A 15,624-nucleotide genomic window follows, 5' to 3' on the forward strand; every position below is an offset into this window, starting at 1 on the left:
AGGTGGCTACAGGCTTGCTAAATAATGTATTTTTTCATATGTGCTTAAATGCCTTAAAGCGCTTGAACCCCGGTAATTGCTGCTTGCAGATATATTTTTATCTTTATGCTTTTATGAAAACAGATGAAGTTGTTAGTTTTTCAATAATGTCTTTGTTGTTGACACCAGATATCCATATTGGGATCACTAAGCGTCTTAAATCGGTTGAGGCCAAAGCAGGTGAAAACTGCACATTCGAGTGTATCTTGTCCAGAGAAAGTACAGAGAAGTGCACATGGAGCCTTAAAGGCCAAGCTGTCACCGATGGAGGTCGTTTCCAGATAAGCAGACAAGGGCGCAAGTATACCTTAACAATCAAAGCTGTCTCAGCTTCTGAATCTGGTGAGGTGGTCTTCACCCTCAAGGATTTGAGCTCCAAGGCAACACTTACTGTTGAGGGTAAGCAAGACATGCATTGAGTTGGATTGTAGGTGTTACACAAATATGGTTTTGCTTAATCAAGATGTATCTTGTTTTTGGGAGCTAGGTGAAGCTCCAAAGGTATCTAAAGAACTTCAAGGTGTCAGTGCCAAAATTGGTGAAGATGCCACGTTCTCCTGTGAGCTTTCTCAAGCTGGACTGGATGTGAAGTGGTCAAAGGATGGCAAGTCTATCAGAAAGAGCCAGAAATATGAAATCAGCCAAGAGCAGACACTCGTGAAGCTGACAATCCGCAACGTCAATGAAAAAGACTCTGGAGAATACAGCTGTGAGGTCACCGGTGGTCCAACTTCCAAGGCTAAACTGGAGATCAAAGGCAAGAATTTTAAAATAATGGTTTAAATATTCAACGGGGCTAATCCCACACCCTTAAAGAGGAGATATATTTACTTTAGTATTTCATCCCTTCTGTAGAACTGGCCAACAAATTCATTTGTGAGCTAAAGGATGCCACTGCAGAAGAGAAGAGTGCTGTCTCCTTTGAATGCGAGACAGCCCAACCTGCTTCTAAAGTCACCTGGCTGAAAGGAACAAAGGAGATCAGGGCTGGAGGAAGGTATGAGCTTACACAAAAGGGAACCGTCCTCGTCCTCAAAGTGAAGAATCTGGAGAAGAATGACAGCGAGGCATACACCTGTGACATTGGCTCTGCGAAGAGTACAGCCAAATTGACAGTGAAAGGTAAGAAGCTGGCTTTCTCATAAAAGGAAATCATGTAACACAGAAATCTCTCTTTCTTGCTGTTTATAGCAATGTATTATCTTAGCTAGAACAGAATAATCATCTTATATTCTTTGATGGATACACTCTAGTGGTTATGTTAAAGCTTTGATGTACTGTACAGTGTTTTTCAATGTCTCAGTGGTCTCTGAACATATTTCTGGTAAGTACATTATTAAATTTGATTCAACATATGTGTTTTTTATGTCTGCATTTGCCATTTCACTTTTGGGTTCCTGTGTGGTGATTGCTGTGTCAGCAGGTGATCATCTCAGTTCAGAGAATATTGTACTTTTATATTGTACTTTTACAATTATGTTGGTACTTTCCATGTCATTTAGATTTCTAGCAAGTCAGTTTGGTGAAAATGTGGTTAAACAGTCTTTATTTCCATGCATTCTGGAATTGTTGTTACTTGTTCTGAGTTCAACAAGTGACATGATAGGACATTTAGTTACTTTATTTGGGTCCACACTTTGCACCATGCAGAGTCCACCAAAGAACCCTTGTCTTAATATCTGGAATATAATTTAGGTTTTATTGGGCTGATCAGTTTGTTTTTATATAGAAGCTGTTGTGTGATTTTCAGGTGATATCTTTCAGCAGTCTGTCAGATTGTCAAATTTTAGAAATGGCACTTGCGCTTTTGTGTTATGTCTTGGTTTGTGAGGTTCAGTCTTCTCGGGACTTTGTATGTAAAATGTATGTATTCATGTAGTCCTGGTGCAGTAGATGTGTTGGAATTGTTTGTGTTCGTTTTGTGTGATTATAGAAAATTTATCCTAGCTTTCATGTCATACCTTCATCATCTCATCCCAGTGATCTTCCATCCTGTCATTTGGATGCTAAAACTATGAAGAAGAATTTTAATTATATGATGCTTGTTCATTCTCCAGTGGTACCTGCTAAGTTTAAAGAGCAGATGAAGAACCAGCAGGTTACTGAAGGTGGGAAAGTCTTACTTTCCTGTGAGCTCTCAAAATCTGGCTGCCAAGTGCGATGGAAGAAGGGAACCGAAAGCTTGAAACATGGGGGAAGACATCAGATAACGCAGAGGGACACCATGTGTGAGCTACAGATTTCAGACTTAGTGCCTGAGGACAGTGGAGAATATTCCTGCGAATGTGGGAATGAAAAAACAACAGCGAATGTTGTTGTCAGTGGTATGCATAAAAGCTTATTAATTTACATGCTTACTTACATTTTTTGCTTACTTGAATTAAACTTATTTTTGTACTAATACTAATACTGTTACTAATTTTTTATACACCTTTAATTTATGTCATCGCACAATTGCTCTCCAGCATTACCAGCGGTCTTCAAATGTGAGCTACAAAGCCAAGAGTGTGACGAAGGAGACAGCCTTACTCTTCACTGTGAACTCTCAAAGCCTGGAGTTCCTGTTGTTTGGAAGAAAGGAACACAGGTGCTCCATTCTGGAGAAAAGTACCTCATCAAGCAAGAAGGGGCTACTGTTGAGTTGAAGATTGCTGACCTCAAAAGTGAAGATGCTGGACAATACACTTGCTTGTGTGGGGACAAAAAGACAACAGCAAACATTAAGATCAAGGGTATGAAATTCATTCGGTCTTCTTTTTTTCATGTTCACTCTTTAGTACAACGATTTTTTATAATATTACCTCTACTGGCTAGTCGCTTGAAGCATACTTAAATATTATAGCATTATTTGGCATTAGTAGGTTAACTTCACTAATACAAATATCTGCAAATCTTGTAGTCTTGAAAGATGTGAACTGTTTTCGTGATTTTTGTCCATGTTCTGTCTCATGTCTCTTGTTTTCTTTGGGACGTTTTTGAATGTCATGTTGTGCTTTTACATTTTGCGCAAAGAGCATTATACTAACAACCTGTTGAAACGTCAATTGCTTCTTAGCACTGATCTTCAAACGAGAACTACAAAACCAGGAGTGTCAAGAGGCGGACAGTGTTACTCTTCAGTGTGAGTTCTCCAAACCAGGAGTGCCTGTAGTTTGGAGGAAAGGAACACAAGTGATCCATTCTGGAGAGAAATACCACATCAAGCAAGTTGGTTCTGTTTTTGAGCTGAAGATCACTGATGTCAAACCCGAAGATGCTGGAGTCTATAGCTGTGATTGTGGGTTTAACAAGACCTCATCTACCATTACCGTCAATGGTAGGAATGACAGCTTTTTTTTAATTGTGATTATATGGTATTACATTCAACACCGTCTTCTACTGTGCCTCGAAGTTATTGTTGATCAGGGTTTTTCCTCTTACACTTAATGGCTGGAAAGACTTTTGTCCAATCCAGTTCTCTGATGTTGTCCTGAGTCGTTTGTGTAACATGGTTCCAACATCTTTTCACGGTTCTTCAGCACTACCAGTGATCTTCACACACGAGCTGCAAAACATGGAGTGTGATGAAGGAGGCAGTGCTACTCTGTCCTGTGAGCTTTCCAAACCTGGTGTCCCAGTGCAGTGGAAAAAAGGAAGCCATGTTATCCAGTCAGAAGGAAAGTACGTCATCAGGCAGATTGCCTCAAAGGTGGAGCTGAAGATCACAGATCTCAAACCTGAAGATGAAGGAGACTACACATGTGTATGTGGAGACAAGGCAACCACAGCCACTATGAAGATTAAGGGTATGAATCCTTCCCATTCTTTCTGGGAGTTTCTAACTATTAATAACAAAAAATATACAGTACAGACCAAAATACACACCTTTGAACCAAAGTTTTCTTTATTTTCATGACTATGAAAATTGTAGATTCACACTGAAGGCATCAAAACTATGAATTAACACATGTGGAATTATATACATAACAAAAAAGTGTGAAACAACTGAAAATATGTCATATTCTAGGTTCTTCAAAGTAGCCACCTTTTGCTTTGATTACTGCTTTGCACAAGAGGTAGTCACCTGAAATGGTTTTCACTTCACAGGTGTGCCCTGTCAGGTTTAATAAGTGGGATTTCTTGCCTTATAAATGGGGTTGGGACCATCAGTTGTGTTGTGCAGAAGTATATATAGTATATATATAGTATATATAGAATTAAATATTTTATAGAATTAAATATAATTCCACTTGTGTTAATTCATAGTTTTGATGCCTTCAGTGTGAATCTACAATTTTCATAGTCATGAAAATAAAGAAAACTCTTTGAATGAGAAGGTGTGTCCAAACTTTTGGTCTGTGCTGTATATTATTGCTTGTTTGGTGTTTGTGATTGTTGTTTGGTGCTGTTAGATGTTTTGTTGCATTTGTTACGTTAAGTTCCCACTGATATCCTACAGTAATGAATAATACGTCATTGTTCATTTCAAGTGTGAAGCACAAAATTTCACTCTTGCAGATGACATTCCAAAGCAGAAAAGCACATCTGAAGAAGTTTTTGAAGGGAAATAATTCTGTAAATTATTAAATATAACTTTTTTTGTGTTGTATCCTGCTGTGGCTCGGCCTGCAGAGCTGTAATGCCAAAGTCTGACAGACATCTGTTTTGGTATTGCCTTAAATTTTTCTTCATCGCAGTCTGTTTTTTTCTAGCTTGTAGCCTCTTCAGTTTAGTGTGGTTCATTTGTGAAACCGAGATGGGGGTTTAAGGATTCCGCACTAGTCTGACTCTTACAGTGGCGTGACATGACACATATTACACTACTTGAAACAGAACTTCCATGTGTTACAACTTTGGACACGTCTTTTGAGACTCCATTGTCTGTGATTCCATCTGCAAAATGTTTTTTGTCACAGTTCTGAAGGCCCAAACACCCTCATACCAAGCAGGACTTCAAAAGCAGACTACTGAGCAGGGAGCATCAGTCGATGGTACAGAGTGAATGTGCAGAATGACTTTCCGTGCTTTGTTTTCTTGGTCAGCAGCTTAAATGCTTCTTGTTTGGCCGTGCTATCTGTCAGTTAGGAATCAGTCAGGCTTTGGGGCTTCCGTTCAGTCAACATGCATGAATGCTTCTGTAAAATATATTTTAATACAGGATGTCTGCTTGTTCTGTATTTACCACTATTGTCCAACATGGCTGACGCAGATGTTGCTGTTTGCGTTTTAAGATCCTTACGGTTTTGGCGAAGGGTTTGCACTTCACATGAATGTGTCTTTTGTCACAGCTCTAAAGTTCCTCCGTTGTTCTGCTGCCGATGAATCAGACTCCCAGAAGCAGAAGAAAGAGAAACAGGCAGAGCTCAGTGGTATGAAACAGATGTCTATTTCCTGTCTGTTGTGCAGCACTTTTACGTGCTAATGGCAATGTGAATCCCACTCAAATGTTCAGTAATGCGTTCTTTGGAATGGGACAGCATGTGGCCACAGATTCGCTTTTGCATTACGATGTGTTTTTGTGCAATCTTTGTTGTGTTTTGTCTTTATTTTGTTGACAAGTATTGAAACTTCTTCCCCATGCATCAAAAATCCTTTGATATTCTCTCAAAGCTTTCTCTTTTTGACTGAACTGCCAAACTGAACAGACAAACTTAAAGGAACACTCCACTTTTTTTGGAAATAGGCTCATTCTCCAACTCCCCCCGAGTTAATAAGTTGATTTTTACCGCTTTGAAATCCATTCAGCCGTTCTCTTGTTCTGGCGATATCACTTTTAGCATAGCTTAGCATAAATCATTGAATCCTATTAGACCAGTAGCATCGCGTTCAAAAATGACCAACGAGTTTCGATATTTGTCCTATTTAAAACTTGACTCTTCTGTAGTTATATCGTGTACTAAGACCAGCGGAAATGTAAAGCAGCGGGTTTCTAGGCTGATAATATTAGGAACTACACTCCCATTCCGGCGTAATAGTCAAGGAAGTTTGCTGCCGTAACATGGCCGAAGCAGGCGCATTAATATCACACAGCGCCTGAAATTAGATCCCAGCTAGGTAACTTCCAATGTGACCGGTGCTAAGTTTGTGTAATTCCGGTTGTTGCAGCTGTCAGAGTTGCAGCTGGTAAATTGTTAGTGGCTGGATTTACCTGTGTGATTAGCTATGGTTCTGTGCATTGTAAGGGGCTGTGATAGTAAGTCGAAGACGTAATCTACTACCATCTTTCATAGAATTCCCACGAAAAAAAAGCAATTTCGACTAATGAATCAATGGCTGGCTGCTCTGAACATGGATCTCAAAACACCGTTAGAAACGATCAAGAAATGGCGTGTTTGCTCCGAGGATTTTGAACCAGATGACTATTTGGATAGTTTTACCGGTACTACAGCACGGCGTCTAAAGGACACGGCGATCCCGACAATCTTCAAACTAACGTTACAGACAGGACAACAAGGAGCATCGCCCACGGCTGTAAGTGAAACATGATTGATTGCTAATGTTACCTGTGAAATGCAACCCCTGACGACTAGGTTTGGGCGAACAGTTGGCTTAGTATTTGCTATGACCAAATTCCATGTGTGATTGCAAAAGAAAGTTATTACGAACAGTCGGTGGTGTTTTAAAGTCAGTTTTGAGTAAAAGTGTACATCATGAATGTAAGCCTGAAAATGCAAACTGACAGTATGCATTTAAAATCTTTATATTATATAATGTAGTGGTTGCAGGAATAACTTACTCTTGCGACAGCTGGCCATTAGGTCCACTCGGCGTGTGACGTTTTTTCTAGTTTATTTTGTCAAACCGGAAAAAAAATCTACTACTGCAGGATGCAGCATTGCATCCAAGTCCTCGGATGTTGCGACATGCCACTTCCTCATCAGGTAGATCCACCCTTGCCATCGATGGCAATACCTGGTCCCACTCGCGACAACACAGGCACTCACTTTTAGTTGGCATGGGTTGGCAAGCCCCACCAGCGCGAATCTGCTCTCCTCATCCCTTCTGTCCAAGGCAGTTCAGACACACTTTCTTGTCTTTCGCGTACCAAAACCTTAGCTTCAGTGAATTCTGGTTCAAACTGATACGGTTCAGGATCTGCACCAAAGTAAATATCTTCTAAATCGTCTCTCACAAATGTCTCCATGGCGAGGAACGCTGTCTGTGCTGTGCATGCACGTTGGATATGTTGACGGAAGTAAACATTTGCACATGTACTGTGTGATATTACTGCGCCTGCTTCGGCCATGTTACGGCAGCAAACTTCCTTGACTATTACGCCGGAATGGGAGTGTAGTTCCTAATCTTATCGGCCTAGAAAACCGCATCGTTACGTTTCCGCTGGTCTTAGTACGCGATATAACTACAGAAGAGTCAAGTTTTAAATAGGACAAATATCGAAACTCGTTGGTCATTTTTGAACGTGATGCTACTGGTCTAATAGGATTCAATGATTTATGCTAAGCTATGCTAAAAGTGATATCGCCAGAACAGGAGAACGGCTGAATGAATTTCAAAACAGTAAAAATCAACTTATTAACTCGGGGGGAGTTGGAGAATGAGCCTATTTCCAAAAAAAGTGGAGTGTTCCTTTAAGCAAAATAGCTATTCATCTTTTATGTTTTAAAAAAGTTAAGCTGCTAATCTGGTTGTTTTATTTTTGTTTTACTTACATTCTTTGACTTGAAAATCAATGGCACTGATCCATTTTTCTTCTTCAACTTTATCTGCACCACTGCTTGTTCTAGTGTCATACATGGTGAATATTTTAAATGGTTGACTCTAGTTAGAGTGTTACTTGATTTTCACATTGTACTTGCAATGTCAGGAGTGGATGATGGTTGTAGGGACGAGATTAGCTTGCCTCACATGATATTCATCTTTGTTAGTGTACTTGGTCTAGTGGAAGTAGCTGGTTTGGGAACTTTAGTTGCATCTTCTTGCTTTGATTTTTCAGATAAGTCTAGAGTATTGGTGGCATTTTTATTTAAATGTGTCAAGAGGTGTTTTTTAACCTGATTTTAGTTGGATCCTGCAATTTTTCAGTTAGGAGCCATTCACTCTGCTTCCACACATTTGTCTGTGTTTTATTCTGTAGACCTTTGCAGGCTGGCCTTTCATTCGTTTTTCATTTTAAACCTGCCTTTTTTAGTTTATTTTGTATTTTTAAATCTAACACTTTTTTTAGCAGTTTGAAATCATCCAAAAATATATTCAAAGTCTTAAAAAGGCACTGGTTTTGTCATACTGCTATTGAATGGAAAATGATTCAGATATTAAGATTTTGTATCTTGAATATTTTCAGCACAACTTACCAACATACCAACCTGAGGAGTGTTTCTCTTTAGGTCTCATTGATGTTGATAACGAAGATCTTATATTCTTATAAAACAACATACATTAGTAGTTTAATAGTGTATTCCTTAACTGTTGTGACTTAGGTATAATATTTAGAAAGGAAAATTGTAAAGCTAATATGTTTTGCCTGTACACATTCTGTGTTGTTACAGAAATGTGTACAAATTGATTTTGTATACTCAATAAGTGCCTGCCTCAACAGCTCACCCAATACAGTTTACGGAAGCCCTGCTAAACCAAGCATGTGATGAAGGTGGCAGTGTTACTCTGCGCTGTGAACTCTCAAAACCTGGAGTTCCTGTGGTTTGGAGGAAAGGAAACCAGGTGATCCATTCTGGTGGAAAGTACGTCATCAAACAAGTTGGGGCTACAGTTGAGTTGAAGATCACCAATGTCAAACCTGAAGATGCTGGAGACTATGCATGCGATTGTGGAGACAACATCACCACTGCTAACATCAAAGTCAATGGTAGGACTGAGCTTGTATTTGAACCCTCAAAGACCTAACAATGATAAATTTATCTCACAAGATACTGTTCCTGGTTCAACAACTTTGCCTGATTCCTCAGCATTACCAGTGGTCTTCAAACATGAGCTACAGAACCAAGAGCTTCAAGAAGGGGACAGTGTTACTTTGCACTGTGAACTCTCCAAATATGGAGTTCCTGTGGTTTGGAGAAAAGGAACAGAGGTGATCAGTTCTGGAGGAAAGTACCTCATCAAGCAAGTTGGCTCTACTGTTGAGCTCAAGATCACTGATGTCAATCCTGAAGATTCTGGAAACTATGTTTGTGATTGTGGCGACAACATCAGCATCGCTAGTATCAAAGTCAATGGTAGGACTCATCTTTTATTTGAACCATCTTCAACAATGAAGAAGCTTCCTGTTTTCTGATCTGAACAGCTGTCCATTAATAATATCTCCATTTAAAGTAGGGTAGTGTATAGTGCTGTGTATTGGCTAGTCTAGTGTACTAAGTTGTTTATCTAGTTTATAGTTTTCCCATTTACCTAATGGCGGTTGTTTTGGTAAAAAATCTTAGAAGGTGGTCCAAATATGAGTTAAACAATTGTAGAAGAATGTTTTGAGAGTGGAAAGAATATTTTTGCAGCAAAGTGTAATCTCACAAGATCCTCTTCCTGGTTCAACAACTTTCCCTAATTCCTCAGCATTACCAGTGGTCTTTGAACGTGAGCTACAGAACCAAGAGATTCAGGAAGGGGACAGTGTTACTTTGCGCTGTGAACTCTCAAAACCTGAAGTTCCTGTGGTTTGGAGGAAAGGAACACAGGTGATCAGTTCTGGAGGAAAGTACCTCATCAAGCAAGTTAGCTCTACTGTTGAGCTGAAGATCACTGATATCAAACCTGAAGACGCTGGAGATTATATTTGTGATTGTGGAGACAACATCTGCACTGCTAACATCAAAGTCAATGGTAGGACTCTTCTTTTATTTGAACCCTCTTTAACAATGAAGAAGCTTCTTGTTTTATGATCTTCTTTATAGTTTTCCCATTTACATCATGGTGGTTGTTTTGGTTAAAAATCTTAGAAGGTAGTAAAAACATAAGTTAAGCCATTGTAGAAAAATGTTTTAGATCTATCAGTGGAAAGGATATCTTTAATGGAAAGTGTAAAATTAATCTCTCAAGATCTTGTTCCTGGTTCAACAACTTTGCCTGATTCCTCAGCATTACCAGTGGTCTTCAAACATGAGCTACAGAAACAAGAGATTCAGGAAGGGGACAGTGTTACTTTGCACTGTGAACTCTCAAAACCTGAAGTTCCTGTGGTTTGGAGGAAAGAAACACAAGTGATCCGTTCTGGAGGAAAGTACCTTGTCAAGCATGTTGGCTCTACTGTTGAGCTGAAGATCACTGATGTCAAACCTGAAGATGCTGGAGATTATGTTTGTGATTGCGGAGACAGCACGACAACTGCCAATGTCAAGGTTAACGGTAGGAGAAGATCAAATGCTTCATGAATTTTTCCATCAGTCCAATCCTTCTTTCAAAAATGCATTGTCACATACATTCTTTGGTTTTGAAGTGTGAATGATTTCCCATTTTGATATGAAGTTACGGCCAATTTGTATAATCTTCATCTTACTTCTCTGGAAAATATTTATTTACATCACCTGTATCTATAGAACTTGATCTTAGGCATCATACCTCTCTTTGAATTAGCAGTTCTTCCAGCCACCTTCACACAAGAGCTGAAAAACCAGACAGCTACTGAAGGAGAAAGCATCATCTTGCAGTGTGAGCTCTCCAAACCAGTTCCTGTGGTTTGGAGGAAAGGAACCCAGGTGATCCATTATGGAGGAAAGTATCTCATCAAGAAAGTTGGCTCTACTGTGGAGCTGAAGATCACTGATGTCAAACCTGAAGATGCTGGAGACTATGCTTGTGATTGTGGAGACAGCATTACCACAGCCAATGTCAAGGTTAATGGTAGGAGAAGTCCAACTGCTTCATTCTTCCATCATTCTAATCCATCTTTGAACTGCATTGTCACATTTATCCCATGTTTGTGAAGTATGAATGCTTACACATCTAATTATGAAGATAATTTAATTGTATCCTCTTGGTCAACAAGTAGATTTTGTTTGTTTGAACTGTTGCCTTCAGGTCTTGCTTGTTCGGAAAATCTTTTTATAACTCTACGGAATTAATCTCTTGCATCTTACACCGCTCTTTGCATTGGCAGCACTTCCAACCATCTTCACACAAGCACTGAAGAACCAGACAGCTGTTGAGGGAGAGAGCGTCAGCTTCCAGTGTGAGCTCTCCAAACCAGACATTCCAGTTGAGTGGCGCAGGGGTGAAATTGGCTTATGCCCTTGTGCTAAATATGAATTCAAGCAAAATGGCCACCGTGCCCAACTGGTCATACATGACCTTGAAGCCGAGGACTCTGGTGACTATATTTGTGACACTGGAGAACGCCAAAGCATTGCATATCTTGAAGTTAAGGGTAGGCTTGGATTGAACCGTCTATCTTTCTTCTATCATTTGAAGCTGTTTCTTCTTCATGATGACCCTGAAACTCTTGTTTACTCACCTTTTGCAGCACTGCCAGTTCTTTTCAAATCATCTCTGAAAGATCTGGAAAGTGAAAATGGGGAAAATGCAGTGTTTCGATGTGAACTTGACAAAGCTGGAGCCAAAGTCATCTGGAGGAAAAACAAGAGTGTAATAGAAGCAAGCACCAAGTATCAGCTGAAGCAAGATGGGGCTGTTGCTGAGCTTATCATTTACAAGGTGCAAGAAAGAGACGCTGGAGAGTACTGCTGTGAAACAGAACATGATCGGACATCTGCCAAACTCGCTGTGAAGGGTATGAATCACCTTGTGAAAGTCCTTATCCCTCCTAACTTTACCTGATCATCCTCTTTTGATGATCGCACATCTACTCCATACCATCCTAAATATTATGCCATTCATTCTCTCTTATGGTATGCTCGTACTTGATCCCAGATCACCTTCTCTGTGCACGTGGTTTTACACTTTAAATTTCATTCAAACTTGCACAGCCTTTCTTATTTCAGTACATTTATTTTATTTATTTATTTTTTTTGCATTTTTAGTCACACACTTTTCCCTTTACAGTTTAACAGCTATTTTTGTCATGACCTGCTATGAATTTTGTTGAAAGACTTATTGTGGATGTTAAATTGATACTGTGGAAGTTGGAAGTTTATCTATTTTTTGACTACTTCTGATAAAATAAAACCTTAATTTTGCTTCCAGAACCTGAAATCACGATCTTAACTGGCTTGAAGAGCTGCATTGTCAATGAAGGCGAGGACGTTCATTTCGAATGCCTTGTCTCTCATGACAATGCACTCATTGTTCAGTGGACGCTGCAGGATGTTCCACTACAGAACAATGAGATGAATGAAATCCGAATGGAAGGCAAAAGGCACACACTTACACTAAGAAGTGTCACCCAGAAAGACTCAGGCACGGTGTCCGTCCATGTGGGTGCACACACTTCTTTTGCTTGTCTTACAGTCAAAGGTAAAACTAAAGAATTTGTTGGATTTTTCTACATTGTTTTTTTGCATTTTCTTTTATTTCACAGTGAGTTTCGAACACATGCACTGTTTGCATGTGATTGATGTTTGTGTGTATGATCATCCTATATCCATAAATATTCAAAACATTTCACATATGTAATATATTTTGCATTTATTATTCTTTGATGCATGCTTTAATGCATCATATTGCACAGCCACTTTGAAAGCACAACACTTCATGCATGTTTGTTATCTGTTTTGTCTTGACTTGTCAGATATTTGTCTTATCTTGTCCATTGCTTGGTTGTGTATTGAGTTTTATTTGTTTGGATATTACATTTAGAAGGTTGATTATTCTGCTATGCTGCAAAAAGTTTAATGATTTTTGATTCAAGCATTCCATGGTTAGGCTTATCTTGTCACTGGATGTATTTAGAAACTGCGAAGAAAATTTGTTGCCATCTCATAATCTTCTAATATCCAGGTTTGGGCTGTTGCACATATCTTAGAATGTGTTCTGTTTCCCACCAGCAATCCAAGTGCTATCATTTGTAAAGGAGTTAACAAGCCAGGAAGTCACAGAGGGAGACAGTGCCTCATTATGCTGTGAAACTTCAATCTCTGATGCCAAAGTGACCTGGAAGAAGGGTACTCAGGTCCTATATGATGGAAAGAAGTATTCCATTAAAAGGGATGGCACCATCCAAACCTTGGAAATCCAGAAGCTATCAGTGGACGATGGTGGCGAGTACATATGTGAAGCAGGAGACAAACAAAGCAAAGCTACATTGACTGTCAAAGGTAACAATCTTGATTCTTCTTTAGAGATGGGCTCCATTTTACACTCTTCTCCTGCATAAGGAAAAGTACATATTAGGGGCCGTTCACATGTAGCGTCTTTTGCACGCTCAAGTTCGTTTTTTCAAATGTAGACGCTCGGCTTGCGCGCGCATAATGAAAGCGAAGCCGTCGCGAAGCGCACGGTGGGCGCACTCGTTTTTTCCAGGCACGTCCATGCCGCATCGAGATAAAAGCATCTCAACTTTTCAGAATGCCGCAAGCGCATCGCAGGTCATGTGACATGAACCAACCAATCAGCTTACTAACGTTTTTCCGTTACATTGAAACCTCAGCAGAAACATGGAGGAGCAGCTCATCATTGTGGTCCAGGGATTTCCTGAACTTTATGATTTGTCAAGCCCCCATTATTTTGACGCTAATAGAAGAAAAAATGCATGGAGACGCATAGGCTTGGAGCTAGAGCGCAGCTAATGGTTGCTTAGAAACGGCAGACACTTCCGGAGCGCAAGCGCCCGAGCTTCGTTTTCCATGCGTTTTAGGCGCGACATGTGAACGGCCCCTTAGAATAGTATTTCAAATTAGGTAGCTTTTATGTTTTAGATTGTCACTAAAGGCATGATCCAAGTAGTAAGCACAGCAAACATCAATGAACTAAGATAGCATGATGCTGTCCTCCATTCTGAGATTTAACTGTAATGTCACAACAAAATCTCAAGTTTTTAACAAGTAGATAGTCAGTAGTGGGATATTTACCTCTTTTGACTTTTCGGAAGATCCTCAATGGTCCCTTTCATCACGTTCCTTCCATCCGTTCCCAGAATGTGTAAAGATCACAAGAGAATTAAAGGATGTGACTGTGATAACGGGCGAGGATGCTATCTTCCAGTGTGAGGTGTCCCATACAGGGGTTACGAATGTCGAGTGGTGGCTCGGCTCCAACCACCTTCAAAACAATGACTTGAATCAAATCAGCTGCCGAGGGAGGGAACACAGCCTAGTGCTGAAAATGGTCACGCCCGATGATTCAGGTGATGTAGCCTTTGTGGTTGGCCCTGAGAAGAGCGTTGCCTACTTGTTGGTGCAGGAGAAACCCAAAGGTAAAAGAAACATTGTGGCTAATAGCGTTCATTCTTGTCAAGCAATCATCTGTCTGTCATTAGGTAGCAGCTGCACTCATTTTGCGCAATCATAACAAAAGTCTTCTAGCTGCTTTTCCATTTGCTTGGCCATTCTACAGCTACACTTCAAAAGTTGTCTCTTACTAAAATCCACATCGTTTCTTACATATTTTGGTCTATGGGGGACATCGATTGACGTAAAATGGTTGCACTCCGTAAGCCATTGGCGCTACTCATTGCTATTTTACCACAACACAACTCGGAAAATAAAATACTAATACGATGACCACAGCTACTGAAAGAGCGCACAGGTGGCGATGGATATAAGCGTACGCTTAAACCAAATGCAGTACCATACATTTTTTCCCACAAGGAGTCTAAATTCCCCCGGAAGTGAAATTCATGCTGAGAAACTCCTTCAGTGGCCGCGGTGTCATGACACGCATTGGCATGTTTATATCCTCCCAGGATAACATCTAGAGTTTCTTGTCTTTGCCATTTTTGTAAGCTGTTTCAGTAGCTGTTGTCTACTAAAAGCCGCAAAGACATCAAGGCTGAATAAAGACGTGGATCTTTAGGAAGAGCATCTTCCCATTCTTTTCTCCTCTTCTTATTGCTTGGAAAGCAGTGACCAAAAGCCGCACAATATGGCATCGCATCAGTATTTTATTTTCCGAGTTGTGTATTCCAAGTAGTGTTGCAGTAAAAATAGCAACAGGTGGCAACCAGTTCACGTCATTGTCTTAAATATGTATACAATGATTTGGATTTTTTAAATAACATAAATCTTTCATGGGTTTTCTGCTACATGTCAGTAAGAGACATCATTTACGTTGTATTAAGCCATACAAGTCTTAATACCTGGGCTTCCCTTTAAAACAGAAGTCTCTCACCCAGTAAAGCTCTTTTAATGTACCACAGTATATGTTCAATGGCTTCAAGTGTCTAAATTTCAGAGTCCTCAGGCAGACTTTCTGATGTGACAGAACTTGGGTTTGGGTTTCTCCTGTCCATAGTCGTATTCTTAGAGAAGCCTCTGGACTTAACAGCCAAAGAGGGTCAAACAGTCACACTGTCCTGCATGACTTCCGACCCTGAGGCCTCTGTCGCCTGGTACAAAGATGAAGTGATGATAAAAGCAGGGGGACGGTATCTGCTTTACAAGGATAGAGCCGTCCATCAGCTCCGCATCCTTAGGGTGGAGGAAGGAGATGCGGGGCTGTATACATGCAAAACCAAAGATGCCGAAAGCTGTGCCACCCTTACTGTTAAAGGTAAACGGGTTTGTAGGCCTCTGACTTTTTCATTTT

The 15,624-nt window shown here is 40.1% G+C and overlaps 1 protein-coding gene across 1 annotated transcript in view; it reads left to right on the forward strand.

Annotated features, from left to right (window-relative positions):
* The window catches only part of obscnb (obscurin, cytoskeletal calmodulin and titin-interacting RhoGEF b), a 56,919-nt gene that overhangs the window by 18,517 nt on the left and 22,778 nt on the right, over positions 1-15,624 (forward strand). Inside the window, exons 30-46 of the mRNA XM_073830612.1 lie at positions 169-438; positions 527-796; positions 895-1,161; positions 2,505-2,771; positions 3,095-3,355; positions 3,558-3,824; positions 8,576-8,842; positions 8,943-9,209; positions 9,544-9,810; positions 10,066-10,332; positions 10,564-10,827; positions 11,084-11,350; positions 11,447-11,713; positions 12,127-12,396; positions 12,936-13,196; positions 14,015-14,293; positions 15,331-15,588. Coding sequence (XP_073686713.1) covers positions 169-438; positions 527-796; positions 895-1,161; positions 2,505-2,771; positions 3,095-3,355; positions 3,558-3,824; positions 8,576-8,842; positions 8,943-9,209; positions 9,544-9,810; positions 10,066-10,332; positions 10,564-10,827; positions 11,084-11,350; positions 11,447-11,713; positions 12,127-12,396; positions 12,936-13,196; positions 14,015-14,293; positions 15,331-15,588 — 4,536 coding nt within the window. The remainder of the gene's footprint in view (positions 1-168; positions 439-526; positions 797-894; positions 1,162-2,504; positions 2,772-3,094; positions 3,356-3,557; positions 3,825-8,575; positions 8,843-8,942; positions 9,210-9,543; positions 9,811-10,065; positions 10,333-10,563; positions 10,828-11,083; positions 11,351-11,446; positions 11,714-12,126; positions 12,397-12,935; positions 13,197-14,014; positions 14,294-15,330; positions 15,589-15,624) is intronic.

This window comes from Garra rufa, chromosome 24, assembly GCF_049309525.1.
Source record: "Garra rufa chromosome 24, GarRuf1.0, whole genome shotgun sequence".
In the NCBI taxonomy this organism is placed as follows: Eukaryota; Metazoa; Chordata; class Actinopteri; order Cypriniformes; family Cyprinidae; genus Garra; species Garra rufa.